The 19790-nt window shown below is 35.5% G+C and overlaps 1 protein-coding gene across 1 annotated transcript in view; it reads left to right on the top strand.

Moving 5' to 3' along the window:
- Positions 1-17476, top strand: part of Nufip1 (nuclear fragile X mental retardation protein interacting protein 1) — a 40352-nt gene extending 22876 nt beyond the window's left edge. Inside the window, exons 7-10 of the mRNA XM_005409078.2 lie at positions 544-737; positions 10031-10147; positions 13929-14179; positions 15776-17476. Of these exons, the coding sequence (XP_005409135.1) occupies positions 544-737; positions 10031-10147; positions 13929-14179; positions 15776-15892 (679 nt within the window). The 3' untranslated portion in view covers positions 15893-17476. The remainder of the gene's footprint in view (positions 1-543; positions 738-10030; positions 10148-13928; positions 14180-15775) is intronic.
- The last annotated feature ends 2314 nt before the right edge of the window (positions 17477-19790 follow it).

Genomic DNA, 19790 nt, shown 5'->3' with positions numbered 1-19790 from the left:
TAACTACTTGTTTTCTTTCTAAAAGAAGCAGTTACAGTTGTTCGAGAGGGCACTTAATTGGAGCTACTGTAGTAGAATCATGCTAAAGTGATCTGCCTGTAAAGTAGAAAGAGTAGTACCTGTCTACTCTTTTTTCAAAGGGTTGTCGTGAAGGTCAAACAGGGTAGCATATTTGTGAATGCTTTAGAAACGTTAGAAATGAGTAGAAATTAATTTACTTTACAAGCTGTAAAAAACATTTTTATGCATAGTAGGAATGAAAAGAACATTGTCAGTTAAGTTGATCTGTGATGACTGTACAGAATAGCTGAGACTAAAAATACAGGTGGAAATGGGTAGTTAAGATAAATGAAATGGGGTGTTTATGGGTATTATCCCTTTAAATTTCTAGTATAGGCTTTTCTCTCTTTGGGAACCACTGGATTTCATTTATTTTGATCTCTTTAATGTACTAGTGTAGCGGTGATCCATTTAGCACCTTGTTTTGCATTCAGTAGCTTTCTCAAATTATTCTTGAATAAAAATTACTTTTTTTTACTACAGCAAGATGAAGGGAATGTCCAGACATTCACACATGGCAAAGATCAGAAATCCTAGCAAACTTCACAAGTGGAAAAATGATGGTGTTAAACAGAGACCAGTCAGTGAATCAGGCAGTCACTTCTGTGCTTCCAAGACTGAAGGTCCACCTGTGGGAAATGCAGATCCTCTTGGTGTTTTGATAAACAGTGATTCTGGTAAGCTAAGTAAGAAAATACTGTGTTGATGAATGTGTACATGACAATGCTGAAGTTGATTATGCATAGTCTTGTTTGTGAAAAGCTTAAAAGGCAAAAAATATAGAGAAATATAGTTTTGCTTCATTTTTGCTTTTAAGAGGAGTGTCTTATCAAAAACATTACTTCACAACATCTTTTCTGAGTCTGAGGGGTGGATACTTGGGCCAGGCAGGCTATGGGGGAAAGATTATATTGTTAGATAATTCTCAAAGTATAGTGTGATCTTGGGAATATTCTTACAATTTTTTTGAATTACTGGAAATACACATTTGTTTGATTTCTTGTATTTTCCCCATACCTGTAAGGTAGTAATTTTGTGGAAGCCAGTATTGTTTATGCTACTGAGCACAAGCGTGAACTCTTTGGGCAAATGGCTTTCACTGTATTTGCATAATAGTAGTCTTCCTCAAAGGATAGGATATATTTATATATGTTTATAGTTTATTGTAGAATTCCTTTTAGATTTATAGGAGAAATTTACCCCTGTTTATAAGGCAAAAAATGAAAGCTCAAAATACTGCTATCACATACAGGTATCATTCAGCCTCTGAGACTCCATTTTCTCTTCTAAAAAGGAAAATATGTATGTAAATATTTCCAATACCATTCTGAGGCTTTTATCTAAGAATGCGTGCTTCATAGTGGTTAGGAATACCCAAAGATTTTTAGTGAGAGGATTATAATTTCTGTTCAATTTAGGTGACAATTGCTTCCATGATAATCACATGGCAAGTTATTGAACAGATGGCAAGAAATGGGGGTGGTAACCAATTGATTGACTAAATTAGGACAGAGAAGAATCTTGGCATAAGGGAATGTTGGGTTAAGTATACTAACACAATAAAATCTAACAGGATAGTAATACTACTAAATCATCTTAACACCAACTAGCATTTACTGAGTAAGGTATTACTCTGTTCTGTTTATATGTATTAATTGATTTCCTCCTAATAGCCTTTTACATAGTTACTGTTATAACTCCTGTTTTAGAAAGGAGAACCATAGAGGCTAAGGAATTTTCCTTATATTGTTAATTAGTGACTGAAGAAGAATTTGAACCATATATCCTCAAATGTGAAGTCTGAATTTATTGAAAAAGTATTGTATGAATTTAGGACAGTTGATATAGGAAGAATTTATGATTTATTCATTTCTTTTTGGGTGGTACTGGGGATTGAACTCAGAGCCTTGTGTATGCTAGGCAAGCATTCTACCACTGAGCTACATCCCCAGCCGTGGGAGAGAGTTTAGAAAAGGAACTTTACTACCTTTTCAGAGAGGAAGGAAAAGTGAATATTTTGAGCTAGTATTGCATGTACTCTTGGACACTTACTTTTTTTGGCTTCAAAAATTTTTAGAACCTACACACTCCCTCAGATTTAAAATTTATGACCTTAGTGAAAAAATATCTTTACTCCAAATATAAGCTTTCATGTTTTTAAAGCACATACTTAAAACACAGTGAGGACACAAATGTAAAGACTTCATTTCCATTGGTAGGGTACAAACTTAAAAATGATACCCTTTACTTTGTATCTGTGTTTTTTTTCCCCCCTAAATGAACATTTGAAGGACTGTAATACTTTTTTTTGTTTGTTTTTCTTCTGGTACCGGGAATCGAACTCATGACCTTGCGCTTGCCAGGCAGGTGCTGTGCCGCTGAGCTAAATCCCCAGCCCGAAGGACTGTAATATTGAAGTTTTTGTTGCTTTTGTTTTGGTAACTTATTTTGATACATGGTCAATTCTGGTTGTTTTTGTTTTTAAAGAAGTGTTTCGGTATATGCCAGTCCAGTAAAACAAGAACTAAAAGATCATAACTTCTATTTAGACTTGTGTCTGAGTCCTCAAAAGATACTTTAGACATGAGAAACAGTGGTAGATCCCTCTTATTCTCATTAATAGAAAGCATTTAGTTAAGATTTCCAAGAGCAATTGAATGAGAGGTTTCCTTTTTCATGTTCTTTTTTTTTTTTTGGTACCAGGAATTGAACTCAGGGCCTCATGCCGGCTAGGTAGGCATTGCACCACTGAGCTGTATTCCCAACCCTGAGTGAAAGATTTCAAATCATTATATTTTAAACCAGAACATAATGGTTTAGATGTTGTAGCCCTTACCTACAATGAGGGCTTACCTACAAGGATACATGTCTCCTTTCTACCTCAGAGCTGAGCACATCAGTCCAGAATATAAAAATCCAGCAAGGTCCTTGAGGGTGGAGGAGAGAAACTAACAAACAGATAGGGGCTAATCACTGGAAACACCAGAACAGAGATCAGGGGGTTGAGTCTCTCAGCACCACCCCACCTTCCAGGGAAGGGAGAGGGGCTGAAGCTTAAATTGATTCGCAGTGCCCAGGAATTAATCACCCTTGCCTATGTAGCATAAAATCACAAGGACAGAGTTCGGAGATCTTCCAGAGGGTGGAACGTGAAGGGTCCTGAGGGACAGTGAGCCCAAAGAGAGTGTGGACGCTCTGTGCCCCCTTTCCTGGACCTCACCCTCTGCATCCCTGCAACTGTATTCTTTGTAATGTTCTTTATAACTAGTAGTGCTTTTTAAAAAAGGACCTATTGTCAATATAATGCAAAAAAAATGAACAAAAGACTCATAAGCTAATGATTTTTTGTCATTGCATTAGATTATGTTTTTGTTTTGATCAGCAGCAACGTGGTGTGTGTGTGAGAGAGAGAGAGAGGGAGAGGGGGAGAGAGAGGAGTTTACCCAAGAAAAATGTCTAATTTTTTTTACAGTAAGAGAATTTATTTCAGTTGGTGTTTTAGAATACTCAAATTCTATTTACTCATTTAATTGCGACCATATACCACTATTTTTAGTTCAGAGAGATGTTTTAGCTGCTTTTTAAAATAGTGAAGTGTTTTTTTAATATTATTTTGTCAGTCAGTACCATGCCTTTGTCATTGTCTTTCCAAGATAGGATCTAAAAGTGCCTGTTTTGGAACTGCTGGGTAGATCTCGGGGACTTTGGAATACAATGGTTTGTTTTTTGTTTTTGTTTTTTGGTCATTATAGTGTTTGGATAATACTAGAAAGACAATGCCACTTTTCAAAGAGCTGGGTCCCTTAAATATATAATGGTGTGGGGGGGGATAGTTGTCCATATTTATAAACTAATAACTCTTATCCCTTGGGGAAGCAATCAAGTGTAGTAGCTTTGTGACTCTCCCAGTGACAAGTATATCTAGCGTTGAAATCGTGGATTCCAAATACTGTTTGCCAATCAAACCAGGACCGTGGATTCCAAACACTGTTTGCCAATCAAACCAGGACCGTGGATTCCAAACACTGTTTGCTAATCAAACCAGGACCTCTTAGAGAATGGCTAATTATAGGGTTAGAACTGAGAAATACAAGGTAAGCCTAGAAGACTCCATAGTACCAGAAAGTTCTCAAAAACCTCAACAATGTTGGCATGTCAAAGGGTATTATAAAGGTTTTTCAATGACCAAAGTTGGAACAGCTTGAGCCACAAACTAAATAATAAATTATAATTGCCACACCAAAAGTAAATATTCATGAGTCCTTACTGAGTTAAATAAGTACTTGAGTAAACAAATATGAATGAAGAGGAATGAATCTTACAGACAAATTCAAGTGAATATGTGCAGAAGAAATGAAAAAAATAGAAATTCACTATTAGAGCACCCTAGTAATAATTGTTTTTTTTTTTTTTTTTTTTTTTGGTTTTTCTCCGGTACCGAGAACCGAACTCACGACCTTGCGCTTGCCAGGCAGGCGCTTTTGCCGCTGAGCTAAATCCCCAGCCCCTCTAGTAATAATTGTTTTAGACAATATCCCCTGATGGCCAAGATAAAACTAAGTCAAAACAGAAGGTTTTGCATAACCTCAAAATATCCCCTCCCAAAACACTTTGAAATTAATTACTAATGTGCTTTTAACATTTGTCAGAGTTTTTTCACACTTCCTATTTGAGTTACAGATTAATTCTCCCAAGGAGTCATGACAACTAAATGTGAAATGGTGTGGCAGAAGAAGGACATTAGTGGGAAAAACTGATGTAATTACAATAGTGTACAGTCCAATAACAAATGCTGGCGAGGCTGTGGAGAAATAGGAACCCTTCTCCACTGCTGGTGGGAATGCAGACTGGTGAAACCATTGTGGAAATCAGTTTGGAGATTCCTCAGAAAACTAGGTCTAGAGGTCCCATTCAACCCAGCTATTCCCCTTCTGGGTATTTTCCCAGAAGATCTAAAAACATCATATCACAGCGATATATGTGCACCTTTGTTCATAGCAGCACTATTTGTAATTGCTAAATTGTGGAAGCAACCCAAATGTCCATCCACCTAGGATTGGATAAGAAAATTGTGGTACTTTTATAGAATGGAATATTACTCAGCTATAAAGAAAGATAAACTCAAAGTCTTTATAGGTAAATGGTCACAACTAGAGACCATACTCATAATTGAAATAAATGAGACCTGCATGAGCAAGTACTGCATTGTGTCAGTAGTGTAAAACCTGAAAGAGTTAATTTAAACTCAGAGGTATGATAGACATTGTGAAATGATAGGAAAATGCTCAAGGGTAAAGGGCAGCTGGGATGTAGGAAAAGAGAAGGGAAAGAAGGAGAAATTTTGTATGTATGTATATACAGGATAGTTAACGGAGTTGATTTACTGTCTTCCATTTCTTTGCTGAAAGAAACTGTCAGTGAGTCCTTGATTGATCAATATTGCATGTCTCTGTTTTCATGAGAAACCACTTTGAAGATATCAATATGTAATACAACAAGCATTGTTAATTTCCTACCACTTTGTTTGTAACTCTGTATTGTCTGTACTGTTTTGCTTTTTTGTAAAAGGTTGTCTGTCTGTTAATGTTTTCCCCTTTTTATTTTTAAAATAAAAAATAAAATAATAGTGTACAGTGCAGATAGAATATAGCAATGTTAACTTGCCAGTTAGGGTAAATGTACTTGGGTTATGTAGAGTAACATTAGGGAAGCTTGTAAAGGGTGAATGGAGACATTCTGTGGTATTTTTGTAATACTTGTGTAAATCCAAAATTGATTCAAAATACAAGGTTAAAAACAAAAGGGAAGAAGAAAAAATGATTGTGTAGGCCAAATTGGTCTTACCTTATTTATCCTTTTGAATTACATTATGAGGAACACTGTTCTCTGGGGTTTACTGTCTTTTGTTTTTCTGTTTTCTGTTACTTTCTAAGTACAAAGGTAATAGAGAATGTGTGGGGAAAAACTGAAAAGCACAAAATTTTAAGAAGCAGAACTACCTCCTTAACTTACGAAAATGACCATTGATCCCATCTTTTTGTGTCCTTTCAGTGTTTTTCCTATACAAATGCAAGATCTTTTTTAATAAACAAAGAATCATGTTGCATAATAAAAAAAGTATACTTTGGCTCCACGAAAATCTAGGTTTCTCTGTGCTAGTTATTTGAGATGTGTCTTATTTATTTAACAGTTTGTTCTTCAAATATTTTTGAGCACTTAGGTGCTGTTCTAGTTTCTGAGGGTACAACATTGAGCAGAACCAAGCCCCTTCTGTCATGTAGCTGCTCTTCTGGTTGTGGCAGATACAGTAAACGAATTCATAGAATTTGGGGCAAGATTTGTTGTGAAGCTGAGGTGAAAGGATGGAATAGGGTTTGGGGACGGAATTGTACTATTTTATGTAAAATTCTCAGTGAAGGCGTCTCTGAAGGTACCTTGAGGAAGGCATCTGAGTGAAGTAATGGCTGAGGGGATAGCAGCCTCAGCAGAGGGAGCTGCAATGCAAGTAGCCCTGAAAGAGGAGCCTTGCCTGGTCAGGGAATGATGGGGCTGGAGTGACATAATCTAGGAAGAAAGCCGTGGGGTTTGTTACTAGTGGGGTTCAACTCGGGTGAGCTGTGTAGGCCATGGTAGGTCTTAAGACTTTACTTAAGTTGAACAGAGAGGTATTGATCTCACTTTATGGTTGGATGAAGCATATCATAAATGAGAAGCCAGGATCCTAAAAGGGTATTTTTTAGGAGGCTGTTAGAATTGTCAGAAATGTTACCTTAGTGTTGCAGTGGAAATGGTGAGAAGGAATCTGATTTTGAATATGTTTTCAAAATAGAGTTGAAGCAGTTACTGAATTGTTAGATATGGTATAAGAGAGAAAGAAATGAGTCATGGATGATTGCTAGAATTTTGGCCTAATCCTTTTTTCATTATGTTTTTTATTTTAAAAATTAGAAAACTGACAAAACAACAATGAAGACAAAAGCAAAACAACACAAAAACATCAAAAATGATACATGACCTCAAAACAAAGTGATAGAAATTTACTACAGTGGCTGCTATATTACATCTGTTATCTTCAGTGAAGTTGCTCAGTCCATTAGATATAAGAATGTAAGATTGGTCAAACAATCAAAGACAGTAACAAGTAAAAACTAAATAAATAAAAAAATAAAACACTGGAAATGGTGCAGAGCTTCACCATATGAGATGGTAGGAGTTCAACAATGGTTCTTTATACTGCATATTGTTGTTTTCAGATTAGTCATTCTGATTACCAAATTCCAGCGTGCAAAATCGATCAAGAAAAAAGAAAATTTTAAGCATTGACTGTTCCTCTCAATAAACCACAGACATCAGCAATACACCTATTCCAGCTCTCCTTATATATACATATAAATTTTGTTTTTCATTAAAAAAAAACAAACAAATACATAAAACAGCATGAAGAGCAATAAAAATGATACAGAATTTCAAAACATGGTGATAGGATATTAACAATGGTTGCTATACTACATAATGTCATCTTCAAAATGGTTGCACATACAACCAGGTATAGGCATGCAAGATTGATCAAACAATTACACATTAACAGTTTCTTTCAATAAACCAAGATATTAGTAGTACAATTATCCTAGCTATCCTTAAGATGAAAGAGTTGGCATTTATTGAGATGGAGCATATTGGAGGGCATGTACCAAGTGGAAATAAAATACTTGTTTTTCAGCATACTTGAGGTAACTGACTTCTAGGTAGAGGTGTTGAATGAGCAGTTAGGATTATTCTGGACTTAAGGAGAAAACTGAAAGTTGGAGGTATAAATTTGTGATTTGCCAGCATATAGACAGTATTTGAAGACTTTAGATAATATGAGAACATCTAGGGAAAGAAGGGCAGAAAGAGAAAAAGGTCTCAGAATTGGGTCCAAGCCCACTTCCTAATTGTGGGAATTGGCTGGTGAGGAGGGGTTAGTAGGGAGATGGAGAAGAGAGAGCCACGTGAAGGTGTTTTACCAAGTACTGCATGATTCAGTACCATGAGATGTTGTTGCTGAGGTAAATAAGAGGACCAAGAAGTGGGTTTCAGGTTTGGCAACAGAGGACCCAGGTAAACTTGGAAAAAAAAGTTTTACTGGGGTGGCGGGCCTGAAAAAACAGATTAGATTCTGGAGTGGGTCAGATAGCTAAAGAAAATTTAAGGCCCAGATGATTTCTCTGGTAAATTTTATCAAATAGCTGTTTGGAATTTTGCTATGAAAGAAGAAAAAGAAATGGAGCTATTTTTGGAAGAAGATATTATTAACAGTGCTATTGACTAAAATGGGTTCATCTACAAAAGACCTTATACAGGAGAGCATTCTAGCTCACTAGTTAAGAATTGGGATGTGGAGCCTGGTGTGGTGAGTGGCACACACTTGTAATCCTGACTACATAGGAGGCTAAGACAGGATGGTAACAAATTTGAAGCCAACCTGGGCAATTTAATGAGACCTTGTTTCAAAATTAAAAGAGCTGGGATATAACTCAGTGTTAGAGCACTTGCCTAGCATGTATGAGGGCCCCCCATAACATACACAAACAGAGACAGAGAGAGACAGAGAGAGAGAAGGAGAACAGAATTGGGATTTGGAGTCACATAGGCAGGACTTAAATTTGACCCAACTGTCAGTCTTTGGTTCCACTACCTATAATTAATAGTGAAAAGTGGCGGGGTGATTTGTAAGGATTAAGTGATGTACTTTTTGGTACACTTATGTAGGCCTTACGGGAAAATACTACTGTTTGGCCTTTGACCGTTCAAACAATGATTGAACAGTCTTCATTCTGATGCAGTGGTAAATTTGTGCTGAATCCACTCATGATTTACATAGATAAATTGCATATGTTTCTTGCCTTTATTTATCCAGGAGAAAAGGTAGTAATGTGGCTTAAAATGAGCAAATAGTAGATTTAGAAGGTGTGGCCCTGGGTAGGTGGGAGGAGAGAGGATGTGTCTTCATCTGACAAAAAGTGCTGGGTCAGGTCATGAAAGGGTGTTCCTGTTTCCTTGTAGTGTTTCAGTTTCCTCTAGACTGTGGGAGTGAACTTTAAATACTCAGTTTTGAAACATTTTATGTTAGTTGTTTGTAGAATTGTTTCATTAAATAAACAGGTTACTTATATTGTCTTCAATCAGGCTTTCTTTCTATGGGTTATGTAGAGTAGAGTTAATGCGTTTCCAGGGCTGCCAAAAATGTAATAGGTGGTGTCTGGGGCTACGCTCGGCTTGCTGGGCTCTGGTCAAACCCTTTACCTTTGGCAGGCTCTTTCATACTCACTAAATTCCTATGGTTGGCATGTGACTGAAGTTCTTAGTTCTAAGTGATAAAAACTTTGGGGTGAACTCATTGACTAAGCCTATAAAACGGTTTAAGTATTATTTTGGTCCTGAAAAACCAATCTTACAAACAACAAAAAGAGTGTGAATTTTTATATTTTATTTATTTCTAAATCTAATTTTCAGAGTTGATGATCCTAACCCAGTAAAGTTAAATAAATTTTTGGCCTCCCCACTACCTGTAAATTAGTAGCAAAGGCTGTAATTAAGTAACTTAGGAAGGCCCATATCCCGTTCCAGCAAAGCATGGTAAGTTAACTGAGCTGTGTGGTTTCCATCTGTCTCTATCCTCCGGAGTAGATAGATTCTTTTCTCAAGACTTAAACCAAGGAGAAATTTTTCATGCCTCCTGAAATTAGTTTTTAGGGAAAACTAAGGAAATAATCAGAAATAGTAACATGGTAGAGTGCAAGATGGTCACCTTTTTAAAATTCTGGTGGTAGGGGGCTGGGGATTTAGCTCAGCGGCACAGTGCCTGCCTGACAAGTGCAAGGTTGTGAGTTCGGTTCCCGGTACTGGAAAGAAAAATAAAATAAAATGAAATTCTGGTGGTAGATATTTTGAGGTATACTGTTTGAATCTGTTCTTTCTTCTATTTTAGAGTCTGATAAGGAAGAGAAATCGCAACAGTCCGTCATACCTAAGGAAGTGACCCCTGCCTTGTGTTCACTAATGAGCAGCTATGGCAGTCTTTCGGGATCAGAGAGTGAGCCAGAAGGTAAGTCATGGCTTCTGTTGGTTGCTTTAGCCTTTAGTGTATATTGTATACTAATGTCATCCAGGATGCATGTTCTTTATTTGAGCTTCAAATTCCTTTTTCATTTGATTCAGAGGTGAAGTGAGCATGGGATCAAGGAAAGCTGGAATAATAGAGAAATACGTATGCTCCTCTGGGAGCAAAAGGCAAAAATAATACAATTAAAGAACAGAAAGGAGGAGAGAAAATGCGTACTTACGGAATGAAAGAAAATTCTAAAAAAAATAGCAAAAACACATTTAATTTATTCTCTGCTCTTAAGAACCTTTATTATAACGTATTTATAACACTGTTACTGAGTGAAGAGAGATGCTTTATGACAAAACGAATGATAAATTTTTTAAACACATATAAAATTGTTCTTTATGGAGCACATTTACATAAATTATCTCATTTGGAAGATACAGTAACTCTGTACTTGTGGTTGCTTTACCCTTTATGTTTTAGAGGTTGGAAGAAAGAAATCTTCAAGAATCTTCCTCAGAAGTCAGAAATGGTCAGGATGCATGTCTTACCTTTAAAGATGGTGGCACAGATGATAACCCGTAGGACCTTATTGTGGAGTTTAGGGCCACCTGTCAGAGCTATTACATAGGCTACTGATCTGATGCATATGACAAATTTTAACATAAGACTCATATCAATAATCTAGCGTATACTTCATGAATAAACCTGTGTCCTGTGGTTATGGAAGCCTGGATCCGCATGGTAATTTTGTTTAGGTTTTACCAGCCATAAGAAAATTCCTGTTTATGTGTATCAGGAGAATGATAATCCAAGTAGGAGCTGTACTAAGAATAAGACTACAGTATCTGAAAATATTTATATGGAATGAAGAGAAGATTTGAATGTAATTAGATGGAGGCAATACTTTAATGTTGACTTAGGCTAGAAGTAATCAGCATTTGTGTAGTCAGAGGATGTTAACTGGGGCTTTAATATGTAATATGAAGTTTATATCTAGAGTTTTCTTGGTTTTAATGGGCTGTGGCTTATTCTAGTAGCTTGTTGAAAGCTATTTGAATTTTGAAATATAAGCTACTTTGACTTTCTCAGAGTATTTCTTAACAGATGGTTGCCTTGTTTTTTTTTTTTTTAATTTTAAGAAAAACAGTATTTATTTCTTACTCTTGTTTCTCATATACTGATAGGAAGGAGTTACTCTTTCAACACATATTACATTTCCTACCTATCAGCTATATTTATAACAAATGATAAAAAGAAAACCATCAGCAGATTACTGGATCCCATAAAAACAAGTTGAACTAAGACTTTCTTCTCTTCTAGTGAAACATTTATACTTTTTATATTCCTGTCTTCATTTTGAGATCGCCACCATATTTAAAATTCAAAGGAGGAAAGGAAAACAGGACAGATTTTTGAGGTCATGCCTTCATTTAATAGAAGCTTAAGCTTAGAGAGCCTAAGTTTGCCATGCTAGTATGTGGCAGAGGTGGTTAAAATCTAGGTTAGGGGACTTGAAATTTTATCTGAAGAGCTAACTGTACTGCTTTCCCTGTAGTCCTTTTTGGGGTGGCATTTACTGTTTTCCTGAATACTGGTGTATAACCTTCTCCTTTGTAGATAACAGAGGATATTATCTAATAAAATATGTATTTGATTTTGTGTGAATTCATTTTGACTAATTATTTAAAATTCTCAGCTTTAAGCAGAAAGCCCTTGCTTTGTAGTCCCTAGATCTTAAAAATTAAAGCTTATATAGTCTTAAAATTATTACCCAGAACTTAATGATTACTTATTAATTCTTACTATTACTTAGTAGTAATTTTTAAGCTTTGGTAATTAATTTCTAATAATTCTGAAGCATTGTTGTATATAGTTTGAGTTCAGCTTTATTAAGCCACCTAGTCAGTGGCAAATCACTGGCTTTTAAGTATTGATTCTGGCCTCTAGGATGGGATAAATAAGGAGAAAGGGTCCCTCATTACTGAAGCAAAGGAAAGATTATATTCATGTCTATGGCTGTCAGAATCTTTAATACATGAATAAGGAAGAAAATTTTAGTGAGAAGTATTTCCAAATGGGTTGGTTTGCTGTCTGTCCTGGGTCTTGTAGCTTCCTAAAACAGTGGTTCAGCTTTGATGGAACCTCAAACTGAAAACTAATTCGAAGGCTACAAACTGAAAAATAATTTGTTTGAAAGAACTGAATGGCAGTGTTTAAACTGTATTGAATTGATGAATACTACATTAATATGTGATGCTTAGCTGGCAGGGTTCCAACTGCCTTCCTCCTTGTATCTGATTGATTTGCTAAAGCAGCTCATAGAACTCAGAGCAGCAATTGCTTACATTTATTTGTTTATTATAAAGCATATTACAAGTAATACCAGTGAACACTAGGTGAAGAGACTGATAGGGCAAAGTGCTGGATAGAAAGCTTTTTCTTTTCTTTTCTTTTTTTTTTTTGTACTGGGAATCGAACTCATGACCTTGTACTTACCAGGCAGGTGCTGTGCCATTGAGCTATATTCCCAGCAGGGCAAAGTGTAGGGAAAGGGGTACAGAACTTCCATAACCTGCCTGGTCCCTCCACCCTCTACATGTGTGATGCTTGTGTCCTTTGGGTTTTTATGGTAGCTCTATTACATAGGCATGATTGATTAACCATTAGCCATTGATGATCAACTTAACCTTCAGTCCCTCTCTCTCCTTCCTGGAATCGGTGAGGGTGAGGAAGACTGAAAGTTCCAGCCCTATAATCTTGGCTTGATCTTGTCAGTGAACAGCCCCCTTTCCCCTTCCTGAAGCTACCTGGCTACCAGCCATCAGTGTGTGTGGTGTCTTCTGACAACTGAGATTTAATCTCAGTTCAGACTGTGTAAGGCAAGGACTGCTCGTGTTTTAATTCAGTTTCTTATTATCAGATCTTGCTCTTTTTCCCTCAGCATCTCTGCCTTTTAAGTGAGGTGTTTAGGCCATTTACATATAATTATTTATTGATATGGTTGATTTTTATTTGTCTCATCTATTTTTGTTTCATTTTGCCTTCTTTGGGGTTAATTAGTGTTTTTTTGTTTTTTGTTTTTTGTTTGGTACCAGGAATTGAACTCAGGACCTTACACTTGCCAGGCAGGCGCTTGTGCCGCTGAGCTATATCCCTAGCCCCTAATTTGTTTTTTAAGGCAGTGCAAATATAAATTTGTAAGCTATCCCACTTTGTTTTGTTTCATCTAGGATTTGTAGTATGGAACTTTAATTCATTGCAGCATACTTTCAAATTGTAGTATTTACTTCACATATACTGTAATTAAAGAATTTTTCAGCAGGTTTTTGCTATTACCTAGATTTTATTTCTAATTTCTACAGATGTTATAAACCCCACCTCACTGTTAATATTTTTTTGCTTTAAATAGTCAATTATCTTTAAATTCTTTTTAAATAATAGAAAAACATGTTTTGTGTTTATCCACATGTGTACTGTTTCTCTCATCTATCATTCCTTTGTGTTACTCCAAGTCCCATCTGGTATTATTTCCTTCCCTGGAATCACTTTCTGAAGCTCTTTGTGGTAGTCTCAATTCTTGGAAGTTGTAATACCCAAGTTCAAAAGTATTGGAATGCACAATCTCCTAATTTGAAAAATACTAGAATTGCAAAATTGGTTATAGTTCTAAATTACTAAGTAGCCAGTATTATGGTTGTGAGGATTATTATGGCTCTTTCTGTTATTTCTCAAAGTTTTTTTGTGTGTATTTTTGTTTGTTTTTTATTACACTTAGAAACTCCCATCAAGACTGAAGCAGACATTCTGGCAGAAAACCAGGTTGTTCTGGCAGAAAACCAGATAAATAGCACTGCTCCTAAGAGTCCAAGACAAGATGTTAAAGCAGCTGTTAGAAATTTCTCAAGAGCGAAGTGTGAAAACCAACAAAAAGGTTTTAAAAAGACAAACCCTAAGAGGAAAAAAGATTTTCACAGCTATCAAACATTATTTGAGCCACGAACACATCATCCTTATCTTCTGGAAATGGTAAATGATTTTTCCCTTGCTGTCTTGTTTGCATTTTTATATCATAAAGGTGGTGCTGCTGGGGTTTTGTTGGTCTGTTTTTAAGTTACCAAAATCGTATGGTTCTTGAAGACCAGTCTGTATCTCTTAATTCTAAAGCTGCATTTGGCTTACAGCTGGTGTTCAGTAGTGTGAAATAATTGTACTTTTCAAAACTTCTTAATATTTAAAAAAAATACAAATGTCTATTGAAAACCAGAAAATGATGAAAAGAAAATATCTAGAGTTTTCTAACAGTTCTGATGTCCTATGCTTGGGGACTGTCTTTACTTTTTCTGTCTTTCTGTATCTCTATGTGTATTTATATTTTGTGCATTGTTTTCTTAGCAGCATTGTATACTCAAAATCTGTTATCTTCAAGCAGTGAAGAGGAAGCAATGTGTTATTTCTAAGAAATGGATATAGAGCTATTCAAAGATTATTTTCATGTCTAAGAGTAATAAAAAATTCTGCATTTTAATGGAGTTGTAAAAACTTGACATTCTGTGAAAAGTCTGTTTTTTACTTATCTAGATAAATGCTTATGCTGTAGTTAAACTATTCTCTTGCTATAGTATGAGATGTTACACATGGAGTTGCTTCTTAAGATACTTAACTGAAATATACGTGTTATCTTGTAAATATCACTGCTATATATATATATATATATATATAGTAAATTGCATTTTTGAAATGTTTATCTTATTCATGATAAATTCACTTTCTATTGAAGTTGATGTTTCTGAGCTATACTAATCATGTCAGAAAAAAAAGAAAACTAAATTCCATCTTGGCAAATATCATAGCTTTCCTTTGTTATGTACTATCCTAAATATGAGGGATTTTAGCTTTCAGTAAAATAAGCACAATAGTGGCAAGTTGCGAAAGTCAAGGAATGTTGAAATTTATTTAAAAATCTGCTTTCAGTGTTTCTGTATTTCTTATAGCTACTAACCACTTTCTACACCATGTATAGATTTGGGATTTTATTATTATTATCTTTTTAATTTTTTTTTGAGAGACAGGGTCTTGCTATATTGCTCAGGCTGGTCTTGAATTCAGGGCTCAAGTAACCCTCTTGCTTCAGTAGCTGAAACTTAGGTGTGAGCCAGTACACCTGTCTACGGAATCATCTTTGACATGATTTTTATTTTTATTTTTATTTTTTTGACATGATTTTTAAATTACAGAATTGAAGACTTTTGGGGCTGGGGATTTAGCTCAGCGGCACAGCGCCTGCCTGGCAAGCGCAAGGTCATGAGTTCAATTCCCGGTACCAGAAAAAAAAAACAAAAAAGAAAAGAATTGAAGACTTTTAAACGTTTTCTTGTTCTTTGCAAGATACTCCTAACAGGACTCTAAATACGAATTTCTGTGCTGTTTTAAAAGCTAGAGAGTGTTGTTATAAGTTTAAAGGAAAGAAAAATGTTCTTTAATTATTTTTTAGTGAAAGAAAAAGTATATAGCTCATTTCTTATTATTCTTTGTTCTTTATATGAGAAGACACTTAATATTTTAGATTGTGTTTCCTAGTTATTTTTTTTAACCAGCTAATCTTTTCTAAAATCGTTTTTTTAGCTCCTAGCTCCGGACATTCGACATGAAAGAAATGTGATTTTGCAATGTGTTAGGTACATCATCAGAAAAGACTTTTTTGGACTGGACACAAATTCTTCGAAAACAAAGGATGTATAATTGCCATCAATTTCAGCACATAAGTGAAACATTGCAAGACAGTACGTACTTAGTGGAGGAAAGCCAGAAACTGTTTGTTTTTTTTTTTTTTTTCCCAAAATTGGAGTAATAATTAAATTGTAAGCCTCATAAAATAATTATGTTGGATTTTCAAGTCTTTTCTTTGATTCTGTGCAAATAAATACATGGCTTTTTATAAAAAGACTATGTCTGTGTCACTGGGATTGTATATAGTATTTGGTGGGAGAGTTTTTGTATTCATTTTTGCACATTGCTCTCAGGTAAGGAAGATTGTTGTACCAGTTGAGAATTGAAAATACTGGCTTAGTAATAAAGAAAACAGTTTTTAAAGCTAAACAAAATGCAGAGAAATACAGTTTTTTTCAACACAGAGGAGGAAGATCTACTCCTTTTTTAAGTGAACTGGATCAAATTAACATGCCCAGAATTATTGAAATTTAAAGTTTTCTTCTTTATACTAGCCCTACTTACATAGTTCAGTCATTGAATGTTTGAAATATTAATATAGATATGTCCTCTCTGTATGTTTAGATTTAATTGGGGTGCTTTTTGAAAATACAGTTCAGAATCGTATCTTTGTTTTTCTGTGGAAAGCTAAAGTAGTATACTTAATGAGATTCAACTCATTTCTTATAGCAAAAAGTAGTTTGTGAAATAATGTGGGTAATTATCTGTTTTTAAGGTTTAGTTAAAATTTGTCTTATGAGGTAATTGAACCCTGTAATTTTTTTTAAATAAATGAAAGCTGCTGAGGGTTTTTTGTCTCCTCTAATACTAGGCAAGTTGATCTTGTGTTGTAGTATTTTACTACCTATAGCTATAGCTCTGCCTTTTTGACATATAGCTAAAAGGGGCTAGGTTTTTTAAAACCAGACTGTTGTTTTAGTTGAAGAATTAGTTTTATATGACATTGTGATTACTGAAGTTCATTAATCTTGCCAGCAAGAAAAGGTAGGAGAGCTGACCTTAGATCTTTCTTTACATTGGTATGGTTTTTCTCTAGAATCCTGGAATGCCTGGCATGTAGCAATAGTAATGTCACAGACCTGGGATTAAGATATGTGTTTAGTCATTGTTTGCCAACCTTGTAACCATCTTTAATAACATTTTTACTCTGTTTCAGTCTGCTCCAGTGAGCCCCAAATTTTGGAAATCATCTGCTCGGTACATGAATTAAAATAGTTTATATAATACTGCTGAGAGCTTACTTCTGTGCCTCTATTGTACCTGTATTAAAGGTGTAAAAATATAAGGCCTTCCCTGATTTTGAGGAACTCAGTTCAGTTTTTATATATATGCAGTGAAGTGATGCCCAAACCAATACATCTCATCAGGATGAAGTAACTCATGCTGCTGTGAGTCTAATATGGTGCAATGCGTAGTTTTATCACAAGTTATGCACATCCCACAGGCTTAACGTTTACAAACACATCCACAGATTCCTGGACTACTTTCACGGCCCATCACATCAGGAATGGGCTTTAAGGTGCTTTATTGTGTATTATATAAACAACTTATTCCCAATATTTCTTGTTTTCTAATAAATGTATTCAAAACTGAAAATGCTTCTCCGAGTATTGCCTTGGCTATATTTGAGTCTTTAGCTGTGGAGGCCATTGTTTCTAATGAGTAACTTCATTATGTTTAACCTAGACATTATTTAAAAATACGTTTAAAATTTCCAATTGGACATAGAATATAGCCTCTGTAGTTTCCACATTAGGGAATACATGATCAGTATTTGCAAAATTCTGAGTTTTAGGGGTGGGGGTATTTTGACTTGGATGCAAGTTTTTTTTTTTAAATTTAGCTTGTGAATTGTTCAAACCTATATTCTTATCTTATTGTTGATTTTACAAGTTGATTTCAAAAATGAAAGTATCATATGCTTGTTTATAAGTTGTACCTTTTATAAGCAGTACTCTTCTTTGTTCTAAAGTGACTTCAAGGCCAGTCTAAACCACATAGACCCTGTCTCAAAAAACAAAAATAAAAAAAAGACTGCAAAAGGTAAATGTTAAAAAAAACTATTGGTATTCTGATATTGTTCTTTCTGTATCCCTTCTCTTTTGGGATTCTGTAGTTATTTTTAAATGTATTATTTCAAGGGATTTGGAGTACAAGAAAGGTTGGTAAATTTAGTGCAGATTTAACTGAATCTTTTCATTTGTTATACGAGTATTGCTGAATTTTTAGAACAGTCACCTTTGTTTAAAATATTTTTATCCTTTTAATGGTTTTTTATAAAAACATTTTCATTTTACAAAATTTCAAACATGTAAAAAAGTGTTTAAAATAATGTATCACTCTTCTCAACTAGCATATGCCTTCAACACTGTATCTGTCTGTGGTCAGTCTCACTTTCATTTCAATACAGTTTACCCATTTCTCTCCACCTACCCTACTCTGCCTGAGATGATTTTATCCTCATATATTTCAGTATGTATCTCTAGAAGATAAAGGCTTGTTTGGGGTCTTTTTGAGATTGGGTTTCACTATGCAGTTCAGGCTGGTCTTGAACTCAGTTTGTAGCCCAGATTGGCCCTGAACTCTCTTAGCAATCCTCCTGCCTCAACCTCCTGAGTGCTGGGATTACAGGTGTGCACCACCATGCTAGCATGGCCTTTTTTTTTTTTTTTTAAACACACGATATCTTTAAGAATTTATAACTGCTTGATGACATCAACCATCCAAGCAAACTAAATTTTCATAACTTTTTAAGATCACATAGTTGAAATCATCCTGTAGCATTGTGTACCTTGCTTTGTATGTCAGAAGAGTCATGCAGGAAAACTATATTTTGGACATATTTAAAAGTGGAACTCATTCATTTTACATACTGACACTGTCACCTTTCTCTTTTTCATTAAATGATAGACATTTTAGTTGTGAAATGGGGTGAGAGGCTGACTGGCTGCACATTGTGGATTTATATGTGAAAGTGCTGATGAGCTGAAGAGCTCTCTGGCTGCGGCTGGGAGTCCAGCAGGTTGTGGGTGGAGAGGAGCTGAGGGAAACCACACTGATGAACAGGTTGGGGCTGCTTCTCTTGTGACTGTCTTTGAAACTCCACAGCTTTTTAGCTTTTGAAAGTTAGGCTCTTCATCCCCTTGTTCCTGACAGATCAGGCTGGAACAGACAGAACAGTCACTCTGGGAGAGAACCGGGGAAACTGGAAGGAACAACTGCTTTAGGGGCCAGACTTGCTCCGGCATGGACACCTGTAGTGAAATGAGACTTCTTACGGGAAGTTGAACAGGGAACTAACCGTGATAGCTGCCTCGAAGCTGAGAAAGTAGAAAATTGGCAAATGTGAATACATGTAGTAATGAAGAAGATAGATGTTCAGAGCGTTCTTGGACCCCCAAATGGAAAGTGTGTTTAGAGCTGTTGCCATACGTGCTGTGTGACACCAATTGTGAAAGCTTGTGGTACCTCCTGCTTCTTACAAAGAAAGGGGTAAATGTCTCCTACTGATCTATAGCCAATCAGCTTACATCAGTCTTTGTACATCCAGGAGAAAGTATAATGTCTTCATTTCATTTCTGTAGGGTTTGTGATGATTTCCAAATTCCAATTTCTGACAGTCACCAGCTCTGGTAATTAGTGGGTAATGCCATCATTTTCTGGTTGCAAAACATTGCTATTAAGCAACTATATGCTTTTCTGATTATCTGTTTTTATTTAGTTTTCAAGGCTAAATGACAGGCTTTATTTACATTTCATCAGTTTTCTACAAATGTCCTTTTCAAAGATTCAATCTGGTCTACACATTGCATTTAGTCTCATTTATGTCTCATGACTTGGTTTTTAGTTTAGAGTATTTTTTTGTGTTTGCTAGGATAAGAACAATTCAGTATTATATATAGATTACAAA

The sequence above is a fragment of the Chinchilla lanigera genome, unplaced genomic scaffold (assembly GCF_000276665.1).
Source record: "Chinchilla lanigera isolate Chin_1 unplaced genomic scaffold, ChiLan1.0 scaffold00117, whole genome shotgun sequence".
NCBI lineage: Eukaryota > Metazoa > Chordata > Mammalia > Rodentia > Chinchillidae > Chinchilla > Chinchilla lanigera.
This window is presented reverse-complemented; position numbering and strand designations above follow the sequence as displayed.